Below are 27,434 nucleotides of genomic sequence, written 5' to 3'. Positions count from 1 at the left end.
ATAATGTACAGCCTTGTATATGATGTACTACAGGGGACGGAGTTGATGGATTCTATAATGGGTGGGGCTTATGAGAAGTGGGATGGGTCAAAAGGGTGGGCGTGGTCTAGCGCCCCCCCATCTTAAAACTTCACCAGCCGCCACTGGTAAATCGTTTTGGTTGGTGTCATGTATTTGCCCTTGCAAGTTTGGTATGTACATAAGACTTCATGAACCAAATCAGGAAAGGGGGTGTAATCACTTCAGGGTTCAGAATAAGATGCTGGGAGTTGATGGATGATGTTTCTTATTCCTGTGTACTTATTTCCAAAGGTTTGCACACATATTACCCAATGAAATTACAGACATGTCAGAGATATTTGCAGAATTTTATTTTTACACAAGCACAGACAAAGACAATGACGGTTTAATTACAGGTGTGCAGGAAGAAGCTTGCATTATGCACCTTTTCCCCGGACACTTGAAGCTTCAGGGTGGAATTACTCGCTTTCTCCTTTCTGCAGGGAAAATGATAGGTTAGTAAGTTGAGTATCATTTGGGATTATTATGTCAATGTGACAATAAAGCAGACAAACATGATATAAAAGAGACCAAGAATTGGCTACAAATGTTAAATGTCAGACAGAATTAAAAAGCAGATAGGTTTACATGGGATGTACACTTAAATAATATACATACACCGAGAGAGAAAAAGATAAAAGATAGAGAGAAAGAGAGAAAGCTAGAAGGGGTGAGAGAAAGACAGATAGATAGATAGATAGATAGATAGATAGATAGATAGATAGATAGATGCATTTGATTGGCCCTGGGACTTTATATTAGGCACGGCACAACCAACCAATAATTACAAAGTAAACACTATTACCAATTTGATAATAAATACAAATCCCATTACAAAGAAAAAAAAATGAAATAATAACCTGGCGAAATATTGCCATGTTTTTCTAATTTTAGCTAACTTGTAAGTATTGAGGCCTTGTGGTGGCCCCTTGGGGTTGAACAATATAATTAGTTTATCATCAATTGGAGTATATACTTTAAAACAAATGTTTTACTTTACAGATCTATATGTGTGCATCTAGTCCAGAGAAGGTGAACACCGAATCACCTAGGATGCACTTTCCTATTTTATTTTGCTGACGTTTAGAATGTATATGGCCAGTCACATTTTAATCATGTATAAAAATGTATTAATATGAAACAACTACAAATCAGCTTGACATTATTTCATTTGTTTTTTTTTATATAAAATATTTATTTATTTATTTTTAATAGGATTTGTATTTATCTATTATCAAATTATTAATCATGTTTACTTTGTAAATATTGGTTAATTATGCTGAGCCTCATATAAAGTACAGGGCCAATCAAATGCTTTGATGGACAAGTATATAGGGATGGAAGCTCATCACTGGGTCATTGAACCACATTTTATTTAATAGATAGATAGATTGAATTTGTGATTCTTACCTTTCCACTGATGTCTCGGCTCTTGGCTCTGAGCTTGTTCACCTGGGACTCAGCAATATCAGCTCTTTCCTCGGCTTCTTCCAGCTCATGTTGGACTTTCCTGAAGCGGGACAGGTGCACATTGGCTTGTTCCTCCTTCAAACAAATGATTGACACAGGTCAGTGATACAGTATTACCTGCAAGCATTTTATATAAGGCATTTCTTGCTTGGTTGGTTGTGTACAGCACACTTTGTTCATTTGTGTCACTTTTGAGTAAAAGGTACAGACATGGGAATATTGCACTAAAGTTCATAAACTGTTCTGCACCGCTAAAAGAGAAAAATAACCCTAAAGTAAACCAGAATCCGTATTTAAATCTTCAGATTGAGGAACCTAAGTGTATGAGGTGTATGAGGTGCAAGTGTCAAAGGACATATGCAAGCTCACTGGTGACTGTGTACTGATTAACTTACAGATTCCTCAGCTTGTCTTTTGTAGGCTTTGACCTTCAGCTGGAGTTTGTCTACAAGATCCTGGAGTCTCAAGACATTCTTCTTGTCCTCTTCACTCTGCAAAAACAAATAAAAGTATATTATTTTACAGATTTCTTTCCACATGTAGAGCCCTGATTGTTCACAATTGAATTGTCAGACTACAAACAATCCCCTCTAATCCCCTCTACATTAAAGTAGCAAAAAATATCTGGAATCTTCCTAATATACCTGGTAAGTTAACTCTTTCACTCTTCTCTCATACTTGCGAACTCCCTTGATGGCTTCTGTTCCACGTTTCTGCTCAGCATCAAGTTCATTTTCCAGCTCGCGCACCTTTAAAAGACAGAATTTGAATGTTTGTAGCTAAGAGCGTTGTGTACAAAGCAGGGCAAGGTTAAGAAAAACATCAGTATCCTACTGAATATTTTAGGTCAATATTAGAAGATGATGGGTTGGCAAATAGATTGAAAGTTGTAAAGATGTTTCTGTAAAAAAGTGTAGAGTATGATTTGGGTTGCAAATCAAAATAAGAAAAGGCTTGTCACAATTTTAAACTGAACTCCAGGCTGAACAAAAAAAACATTTAGTGCAGTTATTTACTCATTAATATTAAAATCATTTTTATGTGCAATTTTTAGTATAGTAAGTACCATATATTTGGTATAGATTGGTACTAGGGGACAATCAGATGTGCTGTATGCACATGTGCTTACAGGGAACATTCTGTCAAGAGAAGAAATCCGAGTGGGCAGAGGTGTACGCTTATCAGTCTCTATTTCTGATGTTCTTTTGTAGCCCAGTCACAAGATGGGGATAGGTAAGTGATCAAGTTGTATTGCTTAAATCACCAAAATCAGAACTGCAAAAGCATCTTCTCTCCCAAGTCCATAATTTAAAATATCTCCCATATATGAATTATTAGCATTTTGATTTGCATGTAGCTTTGAAACAGAATTCAGATTTACTGACCCTGGACTCCAGTTTCTGGAGTTGCTTCTTTCCACCCTTCATTGCCAACTGTTCTGCTTCATCCAAACGATGCTGCAGGTCCTTCACTGTTTGTTCAAGGTTCTTCTTCATTCTTTCCAAATGAGCGCTGGTGTCCTGCTCCTTCTTCAGCTCTTCTGCCATCATAGAAGCCTTTAGGCACACATTAAAATATTTACATTGTTATTGCGCCTAAAGATGTCAACTTAACTAATTATTTTGTTTGTAGATTTCCACAGCACAGTGCACTACATACATCAGTGATGGCTTTCTTGGCTTTTTCCTCAGCATTTCGGGCTTCTTGCACAGCTTCCTCAACTTCATTCTGCAGCTGGCTCATATCACTCTCTAACTTTTTCTTGGAGTTGATGAGGCTTGTGTTCTAAGGAGAAAGAAAGAAATTGTCTGTACTCCTGACCCATATGGTGTCTTAGCTACAAATATGAAGTTCCATAGCCTTGAATCTTAAAGGTTGGATAATACTGATTAAAATGATATCCCTTCCATTCTTTTACTCCCTTAAAGCACCCTCATGTTCTCCCCTCCCCTTAAAGCACCCTCATGTTCCTCCCTCATTAATAGTTCAAACACATAGATTCGCCATAACCACCTTTATTTGATGCACTTTCAGCCGAGAATAGCTAAGTTCTCCCTGTAGGCCATTTCCGCTGAGGGTGAGCTGGCCTGCAGAAACTTTTACAATTGTTTTATTTCCTCCCAACTGCGCTAATGACAATCAGCGGCTCAACCCAGGTCCTCACAGACACAATACTCTTTGCTATCAAGAAGGCTGAAATCATAAATCTGTGGGTTGTCTCTCTACTGGCCTGGATTAATGCTAAGGGTGCCCTTTCAGCATCAAAATCATATATATCACCTGAGTCATCCCTGTAGAAAAATTTCAAACTTAATGAAATTGATAAACATTTGGACTCCAGTTAGTGGACAGTGGACCCACAGGGGCACAGTACTCCTTCAAGCTAGAAAGGCTCAAACTACTAATATGGAAAAACCCCAACCCTTCCACCTTATTGTAAGTATTCTGCCAGATTAACGCAAAACTTCCTAAATTCAAATTCATCTACACCAGACGAGCATACCTAATAGATTCCACAAAATATGGTACTTATTTTACTCATGGTACTTAGGCTCCCTTGAAGCACAAAACGCCTGATGTGCAGTCTTTACATATATCTGTGTAGACCATTATAGAAATACCCGTGTATTTTTCCTATGGCTTTTGTAACTTTGATATACTGTATATCAACTGTGGATGGGGGGGGGGCAGGTATGAATGTTGTGTGTGGGGGGGGGGGGGGGGCAGGTATGAATGTTGTGTGTGTGTGTGGTTTTGTGAATGTTGTCTACATTTATGCCTTTTGGTTCCTGATAGACTAAGTCTTGAGTAACCCACTTTTTTCTTTTTTACATATCGCATGGCTCTGTATCATTTTTGTTACTTGTTGTTATGCAAAAATAGCATCTTAACAATCTATTTCTGTAAATAACATGTTGATTATATAAAAAATCATGTATGTGTGTTCTTACCTGGGAGTGCAGGAGTTGAACTCTTTCACTTGCATCCAGGAGTTCCTGCTCAGCCACCTTGCGAGATCTTTCTGTCTGTTCTAGAGCACTCCTGATTTCCTCAATTTCAGCCTGCTGCAGGTTGTTCCTGCGTTCCACCACAGCCACCTGTTCTTTCAGGTCTTCCTGGCTCCTCAGGGCATCATCCAGCTGCAGCTGGCTGTCCTAGAATTTTAAATTCACATTCTGTGTAAGCTATATATCAACTGGTTGTTTTAACCTGATATTTTCAAGTGCTTTTTAATGTTTACCTTGAGTTGGGCTTGTACATTCCTGAGCTGTTTCTGGGCCTCAATGGCTTGCCGGTTGGCATGGCTCAGCTGGATTTCCAGCTCATTCAGGTCACCTTCCATCTTCTTCTTAAGTCTCAGAGCATCGTTCCTGCTTCTGATTTCGGATTCCAGTGTGCTTTGCATGGTGTCAATAATTCTCTGGCTGTTCCTCTTCAACTGTTCGATCTCCTCATCTTTCTCTGCAATTTTCCTGTCTACCTCAGATTTCAACTGGTTTAATTCAAGCTGGATGCGAAGGATCTTAGATTCTTCATGTTCCAGAGATCCCTGTTTAAGCATATGCAGGATTAATACTAAAATAACAACATTAAGCCTTTTTTTTCTGACGACATTAAAGGTTTCTATACCTCAGCTTCTTCTAAAGCTGATTGCAAGTCGCTCTTTTCCTGTTCCACCAATTTCTTGGCTTTTTCCAGCTCATGTACAGTCTTTCCAGTCTCACCAATTTGTTCAGTTAGATCTGAGATCTCCTCTGGTTAGAGATAAGTAATGTGGTTACTTTCTGTTTCAAAGATTGTATTTGTTGTTTCAAGAAAGTATAAAGAGTGACAATATAGAAACAGCATCATGTAATTCAATTGCAAATACACAGGTAATCACAAAAGACAAAGGATTCCAGTAGTGTCAATAGGATAAAGAATTTGCATCAGCCTCAAAGAAGGAGCACATTTGAACTCAGGAGTTCAGGAGTAAAATACAGTGGTCTCTTGTGTGGTCACATGTTTTGGGGAACAGAATAGAAATAATGTGTCTATTTTCTCATGATTTTCAAATTAATTGAAGCCAGCTTTGTACAGAATTTCAAATGATCTTCACCATCACTCCCTCAGAAAATATGTCAAGACTTTTCACAAAACCATTTTAATTCCATAATAACATGCATAATTACTATCTGTATAACCAGAGTTTTCAGACTTCTAATAACTTTCATGGGCTTGCAAGGCTAATATTTGCAATTCTTTGTTGTCTTGTGTATGAATGTGTGATTCTTATGCCGCGTACACACGAGCGGACTTTTCAACATCCAAAGTCCGACGGACTGATTCCGTCAGACTATTCGATCGTGTGTGGGCTGCAACGGACTTTTGATTTACCAAAGTCTGACGGACTTTAGAATATGGAACATGCTTCAAATTTTCCCGACGGAACTCCGCCGGACCCGGTCCCTTCGAAAAATTCGCTCGTGTGTATGCTATTCCGACGGACTAAAACCGACTCTAGGGCAGCTATTGGCTACTGGCTATGAACTTCCTTATTCGAGTCCAGTCGTACGTCATCACGTTCGAATCCGTCGGAGTTTAGTGTGATTGTGTGTGGCCAAGTCCGCTCAGTCGAAAAGTCCATCAGAACTCTGTCGGAACTCTGTCGGAACTCTGGCAGAACTCCTTCGGAAGTCTGTCGGACATAAGTCCTCTCGTGTGTACGGGGCTTTAGAAACATTATTGTTTCATGCCTGAAAAAAAAAAATCTGTTATTTAAGGTCCTTACGTTGCAAGTTCTTGTTTTCTCGTTTGAGAGTTTCAAGCTGATCCAAAGATTCCTCGTAGGCATTTTTCATTTTGAAGATCTCTGTGCTCATTGAGCGAGCATCCTTTAGAGCTGATTCCAGTTCTGCCTGGCCCTCTTCATACTTCTGTTTCCATTCTGCCAGAACCTGGTTAGTTGAAATAAGTATATTGAGATGACTCAAAACATCTAGAGGTGTATAAAATACAGAACCTGTCTCACCTCATAGGCTTTATTACCTTGTCAAAGTTCCTCTGCTTCTTATCCAGAGCTGCAGCTGCACTGTTTGCTCTCTCCACATCAACCATAAGATCCTCAACTTCAGCTTGTAGCCTCTGTTTGGTCTTTTCTAGGGAGGAACATTTGGAGTTCACAGCCTCAACTTGCTCCTCAGCTTCCTGAAGACGCTGAGCGAGTTTCTTCCTGCATGTAAGATGTGGGAAAGCCTGTTTAGTATTCAGATACATATATCAACCTTTGTTTCAGAAAGTTTTTTACAGCACAAGCATACTTGGCCTCTTCCAGTTCCTCTGTGCGTTGAATGGCATCAGTCTCATATTTGGTTCTCCATTGTGCAACCTCACCGTTAGCCTTGGACAGAGCTCTCTGAAGCTCAGCCTTTGCCTCCTGTTCCTCTTCATATTGCTCACGGAGCAAGTCACAGTCATGGCGGGATGATTGCAGGGCATGGGCAAGGGCATTCTTGGCCTGTAAACACATATCCATTTATGTTGTGATACTAGAAATATGTTTTTCTCATTTTGAGGTATGAAGTCTTAGTAATTAAGCAATGAACCCTCACTATTTTTGGGGACTCCATTAATAAAGTGTTTACAATACCTTGGTTTCTTCCTCCAGTTGTCTCCTTAGTTCCTCAGTCTGTTGAGTGAATGCCTGCTTTCCTCTGCTCAACTGAGTAACGAGTGATTCCTTCTCTTCAAGTTGCCGGGACAGCTCACCTTGAAAATTATTTTGTTTATTTAATTAATCTGGTATTAGTATTAGGCTATCATATTATATATTTAGTAATCCCACAAAGTTATAATAGCTAAAAAAAAGTTTATACTGTATATACAGTATAGCAACATGTTTTACTAATTGACAACAGTAGGCAGTAGCAGAAATCATCATTCTTTAGCAGCTTAAAAAATTTAGGATTGAGATTTGTACCATTTTCAGTTTGCAGACGGGCTCTCTGGGCTGTGAGGTCATTGATAACACGCTGGTGCTCGTCATCTTTGGTCTTGATTTCACTGAGCTGATCCTCAAGTACACGACTTACTTTCTCAAGGTTGGCCTGGGGGGGGGGGGGGGGGGGCATTTATTATTGATGAATAAGTTGGATTGATTTATTATAGAAAATGTTTTTATTTTCTAATGATATTCCACATACCTTTGATTTTGAGACATTCTCCAAGTTGCTAGCAAGGTCATCAATTTCCATCTTTAGCTCACTCTTCTCCTTCTCCAGTTTCTGTTTAACTCTCTGGAGATTGTCAATCTGTTCTCCAAGTTCAGCCGCACTGTCAGCATGCTTCTTGCGCAAGGCAGCAGAGGTGGCTTCATGATGAAGGGTGGATTCTTCCAGATCACGTCTTAGTTTTTGAAACTCAGCCTCACGTTTTTTGTTAAGCTCAATCTGAGCAGAAGTGGCACCACCAGCCTCTTCAAGTCTCTCGCTGATTTCTTCAAGTTCTCTGGACAAGTCAGCCCTCTGTTTCTCAACCCTGGCACGAGCAGCACGCTCTGCTTCTATCTCTTCTTCAACTTCCTCAATACGAGCCTTATAAAAATAAATTTGGTTATTACAATTAATCCTTTATTGCTAGAAAAATATACTACTGTGTTTTCCCCAGTGAATCTACCTGAAGTTCCTTAATCTTCTTCTGCAGTTGAGATGCCAAGGATTGCTCATCCTCAATTTTTCCTTGTAGCTGGCTTATTTCAAAGTCTTTTCTGCATTTGAAAAGTTATATTAATCATACAAAAATGACTTATGTTCATAAAACAGGCTTAAAAAATAATTTAAATAATAAGACTAACTTTTTTATTTTTTCCTCAGCTTGCTGCTTCTCATTCTCAAGATCCATTATGGTTTCTTGGGCCAATTTTAGATCTCCTTCAAGCTTCCTCTTGGCTCTCTCAAGGTCAAGGCGAAGTTTCTTCTCTTGCTCCAGGGAACCTTCCAGCTGTTTAGAATATTTACAAATGAGCGAAAATGCCATTTAATAAACCACTGAACAAATAGTTGTATAATTGTAGAGTAATGCACTCACATCATCCACTTGCTGTTCCAGCTTAGTTTTAGCTTTGGTCAAAGTATTGACTTTGTCTTCTTCTGCTTGAAGGTCATCAAGAGTCTGTTGGTGTGCCTCCTGGAGAGCTTTCTTCTCTTTGGAAATCTTTGCAATGTTTTCATCCAGTGCAGCCATTTCCTCAGTCAGGTTTTTAACCTAGACAAAAAAGATATTAAATTAGATGTGTACTTTGAATGTAGAAGTAACTTGGTAAGAACCAGTGTAAGGCCCCCTACCTTATTTTCTGTGGCATGCTTCTCCTTCTCGACTTTGGCCAAGGTCAGCTCTAAGTCATCAATATCCTTCTTCAGCTCAGAGCACTCATCTTCCAATTTCCTCTTCTTCGCAGTTAACTCTGCATTACTCTCCTCCTCATCTTCAAGCCTTTCTGTGATCTCCTTGATCTTAGCCTCCAACTGAATCTTATTTTTAATGAGACCTTCACATCTTTCCTCTGCATCATTTAGGTTTTCACCTTCCTATATGAAATTTTATATAAATAACAAAACATTGCAATTAATATGAACCTCATTCACATATAAATATTAAGGTTCTTTTATGTGGTTATGTTGTGCATCCTACCGACTGCACTTGAAGCAGCAAGTCATTTTTTTCTTGCAGTAAGACAACCATTTTCTCCTCTAGCTCTTTTTTTCTTGCGTCTGATTTAGCCAGTGCTGCTTTTGTCTTTTCAAACTCTTCTTTCATATTAGCCATCTCCTTTTCAGTCTCGGCACTCTTCAGAAGAGGCTTAATCTTAAAATACAGCTTCATCCATGGCCAGTGCTTGACATTCATGAATGATCTGACATTGTACTGGATGACAAATATAGCATCTCTGGAAAAAGTAACACAAATATATTAATATATTAATATATTAAAAAGAACAACCTACAACAACAGTTAAAATTGGAAAAAGAGAATAGAAGACTGAAATCTAATCAATGCAGTGCAGCTATCCATATATCGGGAAGTTGGACAACGCCTACCATTCAGTTCTGTAAATTCACAACCAGTGTCTGATGTTTATGTTTTTTTTCTTTTGTGACTGCTCTATTCAGATGGTTCCAAGTGCTTTCAAATTGCCAGGACTGACTGCTTCTAAATTTTAAATAACCTGTGCAATATTTATGTATTTTTTGCTATTATTTCAGTTAGAGAAGCAATAAAGTATTGTTTCACTGCTAAGGTAAGAAATTATCATAGATCAGCAAAAACACCACCTTTTTTTAAAAGTGCATGATTGAAAGCTGTTGTAGAAAGGAGGTTATTATGTGGTTGAGGCTTAGTTGAAGGCATACAAAAACATGGAACCAATGAGGGATGAAATGTAAAAATAGGGTCAAACAAATAAGAAGGCCAAGATAAAAATTATACATGTGGTATCTGTTTCATTTTTTTTTTTTTGTGTGTGTGTAATACAGACTGTCACAGCATCCTAACCTTCTTTCCACCATCTTCTTGAATTCTACTCTCATCAAGTAACCTCGGCATTGAGCCTGAGTGCGAGTAATGAGTTGGGCCAACTTATCATCTCTCATTTCTTCAAGGACACCCAAAAGACCTGCTTTAAAGAACACCTGTTGAGGAGAAAATTTTGCAATTTATTTTCCCTTATGTCGGTTCTTTATTGTACAAATATACTATTATGACCTCCTACCTTTGTGTGTCCAAATCTGTACTGGGTGTGGTCAATATCTATGGAGCCCAGAAGTTTCTCAGAGGCCTTCTTACTGTCAATAAACTCCCCACCAGGAATGGCACTCGCATTTAATATCTTGTAACTGTATTAAAAAAAGATTCAAATATCCAGTCGTCATCTCAGTTTTAGTGTGTCTATTATTATTGCCAACACAGTTGACCTCTGCATACCGTTGTTTAAAATCACCATACAGGATTCTGCTAGGGAAACCCTTTCTGCAGATTCTGATGCCCTCAAGCACACCATTACACCTGAGTTGGTGGATGATCAGATGATTCTCCATGGTACCTAATAAACAAAATGACAACTACTAAAAATATACAACAAGCTTTTAAATTAACATTTCTTGAAAAGTTGGTGCCCACCACTGCTGGAACATGTATTCACTTTGAGTTGTAAACAGCTTATATATACAGAACTTGTTGAGACCACATACGAGAATACTTCTGTTTCACAGTCTAATCTCCCCATTTTCTGGAAGCTGACAGTGAGGATCTACAATCTACAGAAATGTCCAGTAGCAGCTATCAGGTGAGAATATTCATCTGAGACTCAAATAGCAGCATTAAACGGTAAAAAAAAAAAAACATATAGCTGCCATAGTGGTAAATGGATGACAGATCCAATAGAGTACAGTAACACTGCGTTCAATAATTTTCCCTGTGTTTTTTTTTTACCTGGAGTCTTTGTCTCATTGGGGATCAGACAACGCACAAAGTGAGGATGAGTGCTTCTCAAGTTGGTCATCAGCTTGTTCAGATTTTCCTGTGGAAGAATGAGAAGAAAATTGGTACCCAATAGCAGAAAACAGTCAGGGTTATAATACTTTGTAAGACACATAATATTTTTATATCACTAATATTAGTCTTTCCAAGTAGCATGTGAAAGAACTGGAAGCTGTGGTAGGGAACAGTGTATGTGTAAGTACTAAAAATGCTTCTAAAAATTGCATTTAAAGCATCCAAGATCAACACATATTTTAGATTTCCTTCACACAAGTAACACTTACTCTAAACAGGGCAGAGACAGTCTGGAAAGAGGACCCCTTCTTTTTCTTTCCACCCTTTGCACCAGAGTCTGCAGCTGAAATTAAGATTCTCCTATGTTAGACTATGGATCAAAATGTAAAATATAAAGTTCATAACAAGCTGAGTGTCTTTCAACTTTCTGAATTCTTACCATCAGAACCAGCATAGGAAGAATAAAGGAGGGCCAGGAGCTTCACTGGAGACTTCTGGTAAAGGCCGACAACAGTCTCGTTCAGTGGGTCCTTGTTCTTGTCAAGCCACCCACTGATGTTGTAATCCACAGTGCCAGCATAATGCACCAGAGAGAAGTGAGCTTCAGCTTTTCCTTTGCCGGGCTTGGGCTTCTCAAAGTTCTTGCACTTGCCCAGATGTTGATCATAGAGCTTGTTCTTGAAGGAAGTGTCAGTAGCCTTGGGGAACATGCACTCCTCTTCCAGGATTGAGAAGATACCCATTGGCTGTTGCAAAGAAATTATTTTTTTTCTATTTCAAATTAAGACTGTTTTTACATTTTTGAGCAAAAAGTGTGAAATTTCAACACATACCTTCTCAATAAGCTCTATGCAGGCAGCCAGATCCATACCAAAGTCAATGAACTCCCAATCAATTCCTTCTTTTTTATACTCCTCTTGCTCCAGGACGAACATGTGGTGGTTGAAGAACTGTTGCAGTTTCTCATTGGTGAAGTTAATGCAAAGTTGCTCCAAGCTGTTGTACTACAGATTATGATATATAGATAAGGGTTTGGACATTACTATATATATAGGATCTCAAATCTAGCAAATGTTGTACTAGAGGTAAATTACAAGACTTTGGCATATAATGTACAAGAGGCTTACATTTAAAGGTTTTAGGTAACTAGTGATACAACATAGAGCTGTATTGTTTCCAGGAGCAAGAAATGGCAGAAAACTTTAATCTAGTTTCAACTTACATCAAATATCTCAAATCCAGCAATATCCAGCACACCAATAAAATACTGTCTTGGCAATCTGGTGTCCAGCTGTTGGTTAATACGGACAACCATCCACAAGAACAGCTTTTCATAGACAGACTTGCTGAGAGCACCAACGGCATTGTAAACCTGCAGAAAGTAAAATACAGTAGATTTATTTCTCATTTAAATTTTATATAAAATCATATCATTTCACTGTTAAGATATATTTTACCTGTTGGACAGTTTGACCTTTTGTGACATACTCATTTCCGACTTTTACCCTTGGGTAGCAGAGAGCCTTCAACAGGTCAGCAGAGTTCAATCCTTTCAAGTAGCCAATTTTATCAGCAACTGCACAATGAATATTAAAGAATGATGAAAATGATTACCCGTTATAGTTTTTGGAAAATTTTATTCAAAGTTTTTTAAATGTGCACTTTTTTTAAACTGTTTTTGTTAGTTATTTATTTAGCCTATAAAGCACGGTGGATAAATGCTGAAAGCCCATGTAAACTGATTAATTAAGAAAGTCTGGTCTGTGCTAGCAGAGAGGGAGGGGTGACTCCCAGCTTTGGTTAATTCAGTGCCTTAAGCTGGGCACATACATACAATTTTTCTTTTCATTCAACCAGTGGACCAGCAGGTTGAGCAAAAAAAAAAAAACGGAGAGATCCCCACATCAACACAAGTGATGTTGATGCCCATTCAACAGAAACAGGTTGTTAGACTGCATTCTGTTGAACAGACAGCTGTACACACTGACTGACCTATTTTTGGCCCATGTGTACGGGGCTTTAATTTTAGCACAAAAGCTGTAGAAAAAGCCTACAGGAGGTCCCCAGTTTTGCTTAGCGATTACCACCTGCTGTCTATTAGTGGTCAATTTTAAATATGTCTTTGATAAATATGAAGCATGGAATGTACAATGTATCTTATAGTTACCTGTATACATTTTAAAAACATCAAACCATTATTTAATGCTGGGAATAATAAAATAAAAGATGAATAATAATAAAACAAACCATATAATCGAGAACGAAAATATATTAAACAATAGCTCAAGGCTTGCTCCTCTTTTACATGGACAATCGGGTTGCTGGCTACTGAAGTCCATCTCCCCGCTCCATCAAAGATATTAAAAAATGTATCAGCCATTTTTTAACCACCTTATTATGTGCTATATCCAAAAGATTGCTACAGTACGGCTCTGTTGTTCCAGAAAGGAGTCCATGGATGTCCTCCCAGAGCCAATGCCCCTTGTTCATCCCCTGGGGCATGCATCCTTCGAACACAGCTGATCCCAGATTGCGGTAAAGGGCCAATCACAGTGCCATTTACCATGTGATCAGCTGTGTTCAATCACAGCTGATCACAATGTAAACAAACTTGCTGTTTATCAGCAGTACTTTCCTCACGTGCTGTCACAGCGAAAGGAAAGGAGAGCCGATAACCAGCAAGTGTGACAGGGGACATGTACACAGACAATTAAAACACTGATCATCAGTGCTCTGATTATCAGTGCAGCCCCATCAGGGCTGCCTAGCAGTACCCATCAGTGTGGCCTATCAGTGCCCATCAGTGATACCTATCAGTACCACCACCTACAGTATCAATGCCCATCAGTGTCGCCTATCAGTGCCACATATCACTGCCCATCAGTGCTGCATATCAGTGCAGCCTCATCAGTGCCTCCTCATCAGTGCCTCTTATCAGTGCCCATCAGGGCAGCCTCATCAGCGCACATCAGTGAAGAAGAAAAATTACTTATTTGCAAAAGTGTAGAACAGAAACTACACAAAGTTCGATTTTTTTCAAAATGTTCGGTCTTTCGTTCATCTCTATTTGCATGAGAAATATTTTAAAAAAATGTCATATGGGTACAGTGCAACAGTGCTGAAAACTGAAAATTGGCCTGGGCATGAAGGGGGTGAAAGAGCCCAATACTGACATGGTTAAACCCCTATATTCCTTTTGATACTTTGTTAGGAGAGGCCTGATTGTAGGTCTGTTGATATTAAAATAAAAAAAAGCAAAATACCTTCTGTGCCTTCAGGTTCAGCCTGCTCTTCTCTTTGCTTTTGCTTGAATTTCATATTTCCCATGTGCATGACAGCTCCAGTCATCTTGTAGATGCCCATTTTTTCTTCTGGTGTAAAGCCCAGGATATCAATGGCACCCTGCAAATACACAAACTGGTTACTGTGTGCTAAAAATTCTAGATGGGTTTTAAAGCATATCTGCAGCCCACACTTTTTCAATTTTGGAAAATATTAGGCAATTTAAAATTTTGAATCTCCACAGCAGGGACACAGACAGCAATAAAAACCTGCGGGGAACAATATATTCAAAACTAAAAATAATTGAGGTTTAAATACTAGATAAGATGCTTTAAGAAAAAGTAATTTGTAATACGTACATCAGTGGCCAACAACTCCTCTACGTCATCAATACTCTTAACAGAAATTTCACCCATGCTGATAAAGGGGTAGTCATATGGATTTGTTGTCAAAAGCAGCGATTCTATAGACAAGAGATCACACTGGTTAGAATATTCATATGTCCAGAAATTGGACATACTGTAGCTTTAACATCAAAGTAATTTACCAACAATCTCTGGCTTCTTATTGGTCAGGATTTGATAAAAGATGTGGTAACTTCTCTCAGCTGAGAGCTGGAATGTGACTCTGGACTTCTCTAGCAAGTCTGAAATGAAAAAAAAAAAAAAGTTACTCAAAAGCAAGGAAAGAAATCGAGTATCTCAAAGGATAAGATGTCCATATTATAAAGTAAACCTTACAGGTCTCGATATCTGCGGAAGACAGTTTTCCTGTGGTTCCGAAGTGGATTCTGATAAATTTACCCTGGAGATGATGGAAATTATTATTTTTTATTATATAATAAATAATAATGCATCTTATTCAGATTGCTCACGTACAAGTTGTTACTTACAAAACGGGAGGAGTTGTCATTTCTCACAGTTTTGGCATTACCAAAGGCTTCCAGCAGAGGATTGGCCTGGATGATTTGATCTTCCAGTGTGCCCTGCGATACATAAATAATATTATTATTGTTATACTTTTTAGGATAGTGCACATATCTCTTGTTTTGAAAATGTGTTGACTAGCTTATACATTTTAGTATGCGCATAGCCAAAGCTTTATTTACCCACATGCGATTCATTAGCCTGGGCCTAGAGCAGCAAGGTTAGAGGGGACAGCACCAAGACGTACAAATTATGATACATTTTTCCTCATTATATTTCTCTCTTCTGACCACCTGTATTACGAGGAAGGGGGCTACAGAAGACGATGATAGGAGTGAGAAGGCTTTGTTTAGTTGTCTTCTTTGGTGTTCTGTGAAAGCCACATACTGGCTCTTTTAGCACATTCTAGTGCTATCTTTTACTAAAATAACACATAAGTATATGACAAATTAGGTGGGGATTATTAGTGTTGTACGAATCTGCCTGGGTTCAATATACCAAGGGTTCATTGAGTCTTGTTCAAAGTTTGGAAAACCTGAATTTAGAGGCTAATCCCATTTCCATCTATGGACAGTGAATCCCAAGAGCATGATATATACTATTCACCAAAATTATTAGGAAGCTTGCCTTTACACGCACATGAACTCTAATGGCATCCCAGTCTGTAGGGGTCAATATTGAGTTGGCCCACCCTTTGCAGCTATAACAGCTTCAACTCTTCTGGGAAGGCTGTCCACAGGGTTTAGGAGTGTGTCTATGGGAAGATTTGACCAGTGCATTATTGAGGTCAGGCACTGATGTGAATGAGAAGGCCTGGCTCGCGGTCTCCACTCAAATTCATCCCAAAAGTGTTTTATTGGGTTAAGGTCAGGACTCTGTGCAGGCCAGTCAAGTTTCTCCTCCCCAAACTCGCTCATCCATGTCTTTATGGACCTTGCTTTGTGCACTGTTGCACAGTCATGTTGGAACAGGAAGGGGCCTTGGGTGACATTGGGGGTTATTTACAAAAAGCAAATCTACTTTGCACTACAAGTGCACTTGGAAGTGCAGTCGCTTTAAATCTGAGGGGTAGATTTGAAATGAGGGGAAGCTCTGATTTTATCGTCCAATCATGTGCAAGCTAAAATGCTGTTTTTTTATTTTTCTTGCATGTCCCCCTCGGGTCTACAGCGACTGCACTTCCAAGTGCACATGTAGTGCAAAGTGGATTTGCTTTTAGTAAATTGTGTCTAAATACAGTCCTGCATGTTGCCCATGTTTCTGTTACAGTATAGGTAGTTGGTAGTTGAGTTTCTATTGGCTTTACCTGCAGTTTGTTTGCTGACTCCTTTTTCTTTTGTGGGTCTCCAATAGCTGCAATTGTTGCAAAGTATTGGATGACACGCTTGGTGTTCACAGTCTTCCCAGCACCGGATTCTCCACTAGGGGTGAAAAACATCAAATTAAACGCACAAAGCAGGCTATAAACTCCACATCAGGATGCTTAACATTCTTAGCTGTCTGTGGTCTGATCTTCAACCGTCTACTGTGATGAGCAGTCTAAGGCAGGCTATAGATGGTGTAAATTTCTTTCTTGCAAGCATGGGTTGCAGGAAAGAAATCTGCATGATTCCCTGATCAACACAGACCGTGCTTACAGGGGAATTACTCCTACTGAGCAATTGTCTTCTCCCAGTAGGGGAAGCTGTCCCTGCCAGGAGAAGACAGTCAGTGATTATCGCTGGCAGCTATAGCAGCCGCTTGCCAAATATTGCAAGCGAATCCGGCAGGCTGGTTGTGCCCGAGTTGATCGATCGATCAACTTGATACATTCAGCCCTTCACATTAATGGTTCAAATCTCAGCCGGTTCCCTCTGAATGATTATGGCTGGCCTAACAGATTCAGAAATTGAGCACCCAAGCTAAAGGCTACTATAAGGATTTGCCTAGTACAGGGGTCTCAAAACTTTTCAGTATGAGTGCTGCATCACATATTTTAAAAATATTTGCAGGCCAAAAAATCAGTTTTATAAAGGAATGAAAAAAATATTTAAATTAACTTAAACGTTTTTTTTTTTTTTTTTTTACTTTTTGGTAATCAGTATGGCATGATTCAGAACAATATAGAAAGAACTTTAGTACATCAAAGCAGAGAAATCCCAAATAAATTTGAGTCACTATTAAAGATCAAACAAAAATAACTTCAGTTTGTACCTTTTTTATCAGAGTCCTCATCAGATACCCTTACATCAGAACCCTCTTCCCATAGATCAGGATCCCCTTCAGAGTCCCCCCTAACATCAGGGTCCCCATCTGATCCTCCTTACATCAGGGTCTGAATGGAAGAAGTTCATTCCTCCTGTGAATTCTGGGGCAAGCACCTGATTGGCTGCTAGGACACCGGTGGTTCTAGCAGCCAACAACCGGGAAGATGATAGCACAGCAGAGGGAACCTGCACTGAAGACTGGAGGGAATCTCTGCTGACCTTAAGTGAGACTCATGTGAGTGCACAGTGGGCCCACATTTAGGATATGTCATTGACTGGTTGTGGGCTAGATAAAATCTTGTAGTGAGCTATAGTTTGGAGACCCCTAGTCTAGTAGAACCTTATACATATGCTGTTAAGGCCCTTCAACTACTGCATTTGTCATCCCCATATTTACAACGTTATCTGTTTGGTTCACATGTCAAGGTGGCCTATACATGGGTCAATTACTAAAATAACTTGTTTTTTGCGAAAATTGCTCCTCTACTTGTCTACCTTAATGTGAGAGCTACAGTATGATGTGAGCTCACATTTAGGAAAACATGAAGTTTACCTATAAAATGCTTAAAAATGCAATGTACCCTGTGAGTTATAAAAATCTATAATACTTACGTAATTAGGATAGACTGGTTTTCACGATCTGCAATCATAGAGAAAGGGCAATCAGTGGATTTTGCTTTTCACATTTAGTTGAATTTCATTTATTGGATAGTCTGTGCCCTTGTCTTGAGACAAATACCTTAAGTGCCTTTGCTAGCCTAATGTTACTGATAATCTTACATTCAGATATCAAGCAATTGTGCTGCAAGTTTGAAAATGACTTGTTAAGCTATTGCTAGACTTGCCAGGCTTCACAAGTTTGTTGCACAATTGCAGCAAGGCCGCATTGCATGACTCCAGGTTAACTTTCTTTGCAAACATTTTGCAAGTCTGCTGAAAGTTCTGGTTCAGTTATGTTGTGCAATAGTCATCCCACCACAGGGGTCACTGTGGCTGAATTTTCGTGTTGTATACCTGCAGAACTCTTGCTGTAGACTCAGCACTGCAACTTTGCCCTTGCTAGAGTCTTGCAACGCAAATTTGCTACAACTTGGAAAAGTGTCATCTAGAACTTGTGCTTCAAGTGCTGTGCAAGTGCACAACTTGCTAGTGAAAATGTGCAGCAAGTTAACAGACTTATAATTCAGCACTACCACAAATTTGTGGCACGTTATCCTTGCTATCTGAGCAGTTTCAAATATTTCCTTGACCTTATGTGCACACCTGTTCAGTGACGTAAGCAATAGTGAAATCACAGGAATACTCTGACAGCTGAACAACTAATACATTTTTAAAAAGGAAGCCACCAATGAAAGCTTACAACTTTGTCTCATGACGTTTCCTTGAACTCCAAAGACATGCTAATAGGTTAATCGGATCCTGTCTAAATTAGTATGTACTAGTATGTGTGTGTGTGTATGTAGGTATGTGAGATATGAACCATAGATTGTAAGCTCATTGAGGGCAAGGACTGATGTGAATGTACAATATATATGTAAAGCACTGCATAAATTAAATAAATAAATTAACTAGTTGACAGTTCTTCTTTAAATTCATTGTTCTATCATGTACAGTATGCTTTGAAACTTGAGCTAGATAAATTCAGAGGCCAAGTAGCTTATTTACAAAAACAAATGGGTTTACGTCTGAATAGCACATATGTACATTATCCTATAATCAGTTGAGAAGGGCCCAAGTACATCTATGGCTTGGTCTGGACAGATTATGAGATACATCCATGCTAGCTGGTTAATAAGGGGACCTTTTTTTTGCCCATACAAATCAAAGTAAAAGGCTCAATTAACTACCCCTTTTGCCCAACAGCATATACTCACTTCTCCTTCTCACCACTCCATTCAACAGCTAGGATCCAAGTGAAATACCTGGTACTGCCAAGGTATGACTGAACATGTACCCTTACTCCTAATCTCTCATAAAACAGTGCTGGTGCCACGCAACTGGCTCACTGCCATTGTGAATCCATAGACCTTGAGCATGTTTGGCAGCTGAATGGAGAGGCAGGGGAGCAAGGAAAGGTGAGTGCATGCTCCTGGAGAGGAGGGTGCTAAGTGAACCATTTATTTAACTATTCCTGGGAAAAGGAAAGATTCACTTTACAAGATCAACAACAATATGCGGAGTAATCCTTGGAGACCAATCTTTTTTTTCATGAGAAATAATTGGTCATTTTGGGTTACTGCACCTAGTTTCTCTTTAAAAGATCCTGTTAATTATACATCTCTATTAAAGTGAGTTGGTTTTAGTTTGGTGCTCCTCTATCGCAGGAATTATAAAAGTTATAACTTACCAGTTAACATGAACTGATAGGCATTATCAGAGATGGAGAAGATGTGTGGTGGGGCCTCCTGACGCTTTTTTCCTCTGTAGCCGGCAACAACTTCAGGGTTGTACACTGGCAACCACTTGTAAGGGTTCACAGTGACGCAAAACAGGCCAGAGTAAGTCTGGAATACCAAGTTGGTTACAGTCAGATAAGATTTAGAATACAAGATATAATGCTTGACTAGCTGCATGTTAAAAAAGCCACTGCCACTTTGCCCTTGCAGGACCAAGTGATTGTGCCTCTGTAAAGGGACCCCTAACCCCCTTATACTTATTTTTGCAGCACCCCCCCCCCCCAACCACCCACCGTTTCCAAAACAGCAAGGGATTGTTAGTAAGGTGAATATTGAGGAACCAACGTGGCGGGGCCCTTTGCAAAGACAATGGCACTTTGTTCTGCAAGGGAAGGTAGCAATGTCTTTTTAAGCTAGCCTTTGCACCCCTGGTCCAACACCTTAATTAATACCTGGGAGTGGCTATTTATAGGTATCTTAATGGTGAAAACTGATTTTCCAATTCCTGTTACCTGGGAAACAATTCTTTCATCTGGGTAAATAAAGTATATTTATTGACAATTATAATTAAAATGCATGCATAGGAACATTTTTACTGGCCAAACAAATTGTAGATGCACGTTGCCTTGTGATGTAGCCACCTCTGCTTTGTTTTGTATCATAAGAAGGGTGAAAATCAAGACAATGAGCAATCTCCATGCCTGTATTCAAAGATGTTTAACCTTCATATATGAAGAGCTGTAGAAATGTTAAATAGTTCTCCACAGGAGCTGGTTCTAGCCAAGTCAGTTGATTGCTTTAAAAAAGGCCAGATGTGTTTTTAAATGCACATAATATAAATTTCTACTAATAATTATAAGAAATAAGATGGAAGTATGTTGATCCAGGGAGTCTTTTCTTCTCTGGATATCAGGAAGGAATTCTTTCCATTATCGTAAATAGGACACACTTTATAAGGGTTTACTTCTTTTCTCTGGACTAGCTACAGATTTACATTTCTGATAATAGGATTTAAAGTGTTTTGTTTGATTTTTTTTACTTCTGTTTGAACTTGATGGATAGATGTCTTTTTTTTCTTTTTTTTTAACCTTAACTATATAACTATGTATCCCCTTTTAGGAGGCTGCTTTTCTGCAGACTGTACCTCTGCACTGCCCCCCTCCAGAATATTAGTGAATATCATTACAAATATTGTGCTGACTTCAAGCTCTCTTCCCCTCCTGTAAAGGCAGCCATAGATGGCTCAAATCTAAGCTAGTTCAGCAGGGACCAGCTAAGGTTCGAACCATGTATGGCAGGCTGATTGTACCTAAGTTGACTGATTGATCAACTTGGGTACAACCAGCCTGTCAGAGTTTTATTGTAATAATCACTGAGTGTTCTCCTGAGTGGGATAATTCCTCCTGCCAGGAGAACACAATAGCTCCAAGGGAGCAATTCAACCATCAACACTGACTGCGGTTGCAAGAAAAAAAACTTGCTCCATCTATGGCCTGCTTACAGTAAGTCCACCCAAATATGGCCTTCTAAAATTACAGAGCAGGTACTCCCACTTCAAGTATGAACTCAGCTTCAATTTGGCATTTGGCAACTAAGCGTAAAGACAGATTGAAGTTCATTCCACTATACAAACTCAGCTTCTGGAATTACATTTTGCTTACTGAAAGTCATTTAATAGATAATGTTTGCAGAAGTAAGATATTGTTGGGGGTGTGTAGAGCTCCTGCTCCTGCTGGTCTCATTACAGCATCCTGGTTTTGGCTGTGATACATTCTCCCTGTCTGTTTGTCCACCGGCAAAGTGATTGATGTAGCCATTCTCTGGGTGGAGACCAAACCTGATTTAGGCGAGTACTTGTAGGCCTGCTTGCATTTATGAAAAGAAGGGGGTTGCTATAGGTGAAGAACACAAAAGCTAGCTATAGTGCCTGATCACCTGCGTTAGTGGTGAGCATGACAGGTATGCTGTCCAAACACAACTACCCCCTGGGGTGTATGAACTTAGTTGGAACAAAATGGGCTTACGTAGATCATCCAGGCTGCATAACGTTCTTTGAGGTTAAACAGCACAGAGGCCTCATTCAAGTGGGTCAACATGGCCATGTCTTCAATTTTATCGAACTTGGGAGGGTTCTGGGGGTTGATCAGGTCCTCTTTGACTGTTACAGTCTGGAAGAGAAATTGTATTCAGTGAATTTAACATATCTACAGCAAGCAAGCTGCTTATTTATTTGTACCGCATGTACCGCATACCTTCCCATCGTCAGTTTTCACAGTGACTTTGCCACCCTCACGTGCAGTGACGAAACCCTTCACGTAAAGCTCCTTGTCATCATGGACAAAGATAGAGTTTTTAGCATCAAAGGGCTTGTTTTGAGCCTCCAGTCTTTCCTTTTCTGATTTCCTCAGGAAGGGGGCGGCTGCACCAAACACCGCCATTTCAGAGTCACCCATGGCTGCAAGTCACTAATGGAGAGAATAGACAGGCAGAATTCATACTTCATGTATAATGATATAAAGGACAAAGTGTTTTTTTTTATTCTTGTGTCACAAATTGCCTGTTACAGGAGAAATTCATCTATGCAATAAAAAATGTTATGTTGCAAAAACCCAAATTCAATGCATATAATCAAGGGTTCTATAGAGCATAGGCCTTGGTGATGTGGAAGAAAGCATTTGTCCAATAACAAAAGAAGAAAGGAGAAAAGCTGCAAAAAAATGCATTCACAACGTTTTACAGCTGATCCCAACAATTGATGATCTGGGACAACCAACTTAAAGAAGTAGGCATCGAATGGAATGTTCTTATACTTTGTTACGCAGCCTGATTGGTCCTCCTAATGTTTGAACCACAAAGTGGTACATGATACAGTATTTGCTGGCAGGGCCGTTGCTAATAAAGCACTGTTCCCCACATCAGCTTCATATGCTTGGATATTAATGAGGCGAGTGTATTGTAAAGGTTCAAGTAACCTAAACCTGTCAGAGCATCCCTATTAGTTGATTTCAGTGCCTAAAATCAGGCACCTGATAAAGTCTGCAGGTCCCTTTATTTGTCCGTAAGTAATTTTCTGTGCGCACTGGGATGCCTCAAATACAGCAAGTATTAGCCTTCATTTGGATCCCACTTTAGCTTGAATTTACACTACACCCAACATCAAAGTCGCGTAACTATCGTGCGTCTTTGAAGTCGCGGCCCAGTGTGACTTTGGCACAAGATGCATGCGACTTCTGTAACAGAAGCCAATGCAAGTTCTCCCAAAGTCAGAGCAAAAGTAGTGCAGGAACTTATTTCTATGTCTGGGCGAATCAAGTCGTACCAATTAGAACGGTTCAATCGCACAGAATGGGGTCAAACTGGGGGTCTGACTTCTGATGCGAAAAATGATCCAAAGTCGGAATGATTGTTGCATCAGTGTGAACCAGGCCTTAGAGTTATTCAATCAAGCATCTAGGCATCTGAAAGATGTTAACCTTATTGGAGAATGGAAAGGGGAGGGCATACCAGAGCACCAACATTGGAGCCACCTCAAGGTGTCTGATTCCATTATTTATGGATTCCTAGGCCTAAAGGAGACAAGTTAGATGAAAGCAAATTTTTCAACCCACTTTAGTACACCAGTACTAGTTTAGTTTGTAACTTTTAGTGACAGCTCTAATTTAAAATCTATAAGAGTGTTGTGCTAGTAAGACTTTGGACAGATTTTACAATTTGGCTGCCCTTGTTTCAGAAAATTATGGCCAGAAACATACTTCATAAATTGGTCTGAAGATATTGGTCTGAAGATATAAACATGATATATGGAAATCTGGCCATAGGTGGCTCACATTTTTGGCTGGTTTCTTTGAATTGGCCAAACATTGAGACTAGGGTTCCCTGTCAAGCATCACCCAACTCAACAAATGTTGACTTAGGCTGGGTTCACACTATAATGTGATGCCAGACATTGCATGTCATTCACACCGCATTGCCGTGCACATCACGTGCAATGTCTGTGCAATGCGAATGCAGCCATACAGTTTGTATGGTGGAAATCACATCACATTCGCACAAAAAATGGTGCACGACCCTTTTTTTGTGCACACTGGAATCGGATTGCATGGATGTTCAGACCCATGCGATTTGATTCCACTGTTCGCACTGTGTTCTGCAAACTGATTTGGGGAGGTCATTAAAGAGGAAGTAAACCCTGATGGGTTTACTTCCTCTTTTTTTCCCTGCAAAGGTAAAGCATAATGGACTACTATGCATCGCATAGTAGCTCATTATGTGTCACTTACCTGACACAGGAGCCAGCGAAGTCGCCGCTGATCCCTGTAGTCCGCCGCGTCCATCTTGCTGGTGGCGTCTCGCAGCTCCGACCAATGACAGCGGCGAAGCCGCGATGACGTCACTCCCGCGCATGCGCACGGGAGTCGCGCCTCGCAGCTCCGCCGCTGTCATACGGCGAGGCCGCGATGACGTCACTCCCGCGCATGCGCACGGGAGTCGACAAATTTGGCAAATCCATTCTTGGACTTGCCGCATTTAGTGCGCATGCGCGCCGCTGTCTACGGCGCATGCGCCGTAGACAGCGGTGCCCATTTTCGGGCAAATATCTCCTAAACCATATAGGTTTAGGAGATATTACTTGGACCTACAGGTAAGCCTTAATCTAGGCTTACCTGTAGGTCAAAGTTGTTTGGAAGGGTTTACTTCCATTTTAACTTTCCATTGACACTTAAAGCAGAGAGCAGTGTCAACTGACTATGAGTCAGATGCGATGCGGGAACCCACACAGAAATCACACTGGTTCCCCCATTTCACCAGTGTGAACTGAGACTTAAAGTCGTATTAATCCCAAAACAAACAAGCCTAAAAAAAGGAAAATGAAGGCAACCACCACATCTAATGATTGGTAAGCTGCAATATATTACATTTTTGTTTTTGAGTTTAACACTGATTTAAATATCAACTAAGCTGGGTGGAAAAATGTCTGCCAAACAATGACGAATCAGCAGTAATTTACAGGAGGTACAACAATAACAGTGGGTAAATGGGGGTTCCTGGCAAATTTATACATCAAAAGAAGTTAAGCTGGCCATGGAGTAATCACCAGTAGGCTGATCAAAACAAAACAAATGGAGTCCCCTAGCCACACATTGGAGGTGGATGGAGGAATCCTCCGTGCTGTGTTATTGTATTCTGACAGCCAGACTCCTCTACTGTCAGAATACACTGATTGAACAAGAATTTTCCAACATTCCCATGCCTCTAGACCAGTTTGGTCTCCAAACTGCAGCCCGGGGGCCGAATGTGGCCCTTTGGTTGCCTTTATTCAGCCCTTGGTGCACTATTCCTCCTGCTGACATTAACAACAGGGGCATAATTCTTGCCACTGACACCAACAATGGGGCACAGTTCTTCCCACTAATAACCTATGATGGGCACCCTTCCACCCACAAACACTAATGATGGGCCACTATTCCTCCCACTGAAAACAATGATGGAGCACTATTCCTCCCACTGACCCCAATGATGAGGCACTATTCCTCCACTGACACCAATGATGGGGCACTATTCCTCCCACTGACACCAATGATGGGGCACTATTCCTCCCACTGACACCAATGATGAGACACTATTCCTTCACTGACTCCAATGATGGGGCACTATTCCTCCCACTGACACCAATGATGGGGCACTATTCCTCCCACTGACACCAATGATGGGGTGTTAATCCTTCCACTATTGATGGGGCATTATTTACTCGTACTGATACTGGGGTATTTTCTACTCCCACTGGCCACAGTCTGGCCCCCTAAAGTCTGCTGGACAGTAAACTGGCCCCTTGTTTAGAAAGTTTGGAGACCCCCTGGTCTAGACTGATGAAGCAGTCTGATTCGTTAGTACGGAGCAGTGCATAACACCTCTATCCTCTTCCAAATGTGTACTGAGCTGATATGGAACTTTTCAAACTGGCACAGAAAACAAGAAAAGTGACTTTAAAAATGGAACTCCAACTAAAACTTTGTCTCATGACTTGTTTCCTTTAAAACTCTACTCTAACCAAAACTTTTTGTTTGTTTTCAATAGATTGCAGAGTTAGAACCTCTGTTGGGTCTCTATTGCTCACAGATTTCTGCTCACTTACTATGACCGTATTTGTTGCCTCTAGGACAGGAAGTGAGGGGAAATCTCCCCAATAGGATACAGCAACAGAGAAAGCTTCCAAATGTCATCACTTTGTTTAATCCCCGACCCACCCACCTAAAAAGTGTTTTAGCTGGACTTCCACTTTAATGTCACGGTTAAATAGCATCTGTAAATGTGTGTTTTCGATTGCTATCTTCTCCTATGTCAAGATCAGGAAGTCATATCCAGTGTAAAATTGCCAATTAGACTGGTCACAGTTAAATAATCCAGATGTTTTATCTACAGAACAGTTTTTTCCCATGACGGAAGAATGATCACTACAGCCAAATGAAGGAGGGTTAACAACGCATTAACTGCCAAACCTGTTTTTGGTGGTCTTCAGCCAGAGAAATTCCACAAAGAAGCTGAAAGAAGAGAACACAAGAGGGGGTGAGTACTAGAGCTTCAATATACATCTTCAGAACTAAATATAACAATTTTAAAACAGACTAAGGCTGGCCATACATTATACAATTTTCGTGTACAATTTTCCTTTAGATTTACCAAAACCATATAATAGGAGGTGATTTTTTTTTGTACAATTTCACTTTAGATTTACCAAAACCATATAATAGGAGGTGATTTTCTTGTACAATTTTCCTTTAGATTTACCAAAAGCATATAATGGGAGGTGATTTTCTAGTACAATTTTCCTTAAGATTTACCAAAATTATATAAATGGGAGGTGATTTTCTTGTACAATTTTACTTTAGATTTACCAAAATTATATAATAGGAGGGGATATTCTTGTACAATTTCCCTTAAAATTTACCAAAACCATATAATAGGAGGTGATTTTCTTGTGCAATTTTCCTTTAGATTTACCAAAATGATATAATAGGAGGTGATTTTCTTATACAATTTTCCTTTAGATTTACCAAAATTATATAATGGGAGGTGATTTTCTTGTACAATTTTCCTTTAGATTTACCAAAACCATATAATTGAAGGTCAAACCTAAACACTTTCTATTTGCACTACATAGTTGAAGGTAAATCTAAAGGAAATTGAATAAGAAAATTGTATAATGTATGGCAAGCTTTAGATAATTAATATTTGACTACTATAGATTTTAGGCATGTGCCCTGGTGGTATGGTTAAATTATAAGCTCTGATTATGGGTAGAGACTGGTGCAAATGTTTCAGTGTAAATGGCTGTAAAATATTAATTATGATACTATGTATCAAAACATCAGTGACATTGGGAAGTAACAATAAGTCCCAGGAACAGGGCGTGGGTCTAGGGGCATCCTAAGAAAGTAGGATAAGAAACATTAAATATGATTTTGGCAGTTCAAATTAACAGCCTTATCCAATAAACAACATTCATTCTTCAACCAATCAGAATTCAC

At 39.7% G+C, this 27,434-nt stretch overlaps 1 protein-coding gene and 1 long non-coding RNA gene across 2 annotated transcripts in view; one reads left to right on the top strand and one right to left on the bottom strand.

Moving 5' to 3' along the window:
* LOC143974892 (uncharacterized) overlaps nt 1–27,434 on the top strand; it is a 95,491-nt gene that overhangs the window by 17,551 nt on the left and 50,506 nt on the right. The window contains exon 2 of the long non-coding RNA XR_013272295.1: nt 26,329–26,472. This is a non-coding gene — a long non-coding RNA (uncharacterized LOC143974892). The remainder of the gene's footprint in view (nt 1–26,328; nt 26,473–27,434) is intronic.
* LOC143974886 (myosin-1B) lies at nt 350–26,456 on the bottom strand. Its single transcript, XM_077476672.1, has 40 exons — nt 26,406–26,456; nt 22,161–22,373; nt 21,933–22,076; nt 19,860–20,016; nt 18,125–18,152; nt 16,573–16,687; nt 15,233–15,325; nt 15,081–15,144; nt 14,888–14,986; nt 14,700–14,803; nt 14,322–14,460; nt 12,516–12,634; nt 12,281–12,430; nt 11,892–12,062; nt 11,498–11,804; nt 11,328–11,401; nt 10,996–11,083; nt 10,489–10,606; nt 10,277–10,400; nt 10,060–10,196; nt 9,199–9,454; nt 8,853–9,095; nt 8,596–8,772; nt 8,363–8,508; nt 8,185–8,275; nt 7,713–8,102; nt 7,490–7,616; nt 7,160–7,278; nt 6,831–7,027; nt 6,559–6,742; nt 6,302–6,467; nt 5,161–5,285; nt 4,772–5,080; nt 4,482–4,685; nt 3,190–3,315; nt 2,916–3,086; nt 2,175–2,279; nt 1,926–2,021; nt 1,471–1,605; nt 350–497 (listed from the first exon to the last, which is right to left on the bottom strand). Exons 2-40 carry the CDS (start codon nt 22,359–22,361, stop codon nt 480–482), a joined length of 5,817 nt encoding a protein of 1,938 aa, XP_077332798.1. The 5' UTR covers nt 22,362–22,373; nt 26,406–26,456; the 3' UTR covers nt 350–479.

This window comes from Lithobates pipiens, unplaced genomic scaffold (genome assembly GCF_037356315.1).
Source record: "Lithobates pipiens isolate NorthernLeopardFrog02 unplaced genomic scaffold, aLitPip1_a1.2 Scaffold_1, whole genome shotgun sequence".
Taxonomy (NCBI): Eukaryota; Metazoa; Chordata; class Amphibia; order Anura; family Ranidae; genus Lithobates; species Lithobates pipiens.
The sequence above is the reverse complement of the archived record's forward strand: the minus strand, read 5'-3'. Positions and strand labels throughout refer to the sequence as shown.

Excerpts from the sequence above, each read along its gene's own strand:
- LOC143974886 (XM_077476672.1), bottom strand. The coding sequence starts at position 22,361 with ATGGGTGACTCTGAAATGGCGGTGTTTGGTGCAGCCGCCCCCTTCCTG. Across the intron at positions 18,153-19,859 it reads CTATCAGTTCATGTTAACTG|ATCGTGAAAACCAGTCTATC; the intron begins GTAAGTTATAAC and ends CTATGATTGCAG. Across the intron at positions 4,686-4,771 it reads ATGTACAAGCCCAACTCAAG|GACAGCCAGCTGCAGCTGGA; the intron begins GTAAACATTAAA and ends TTAAAATTCTAG.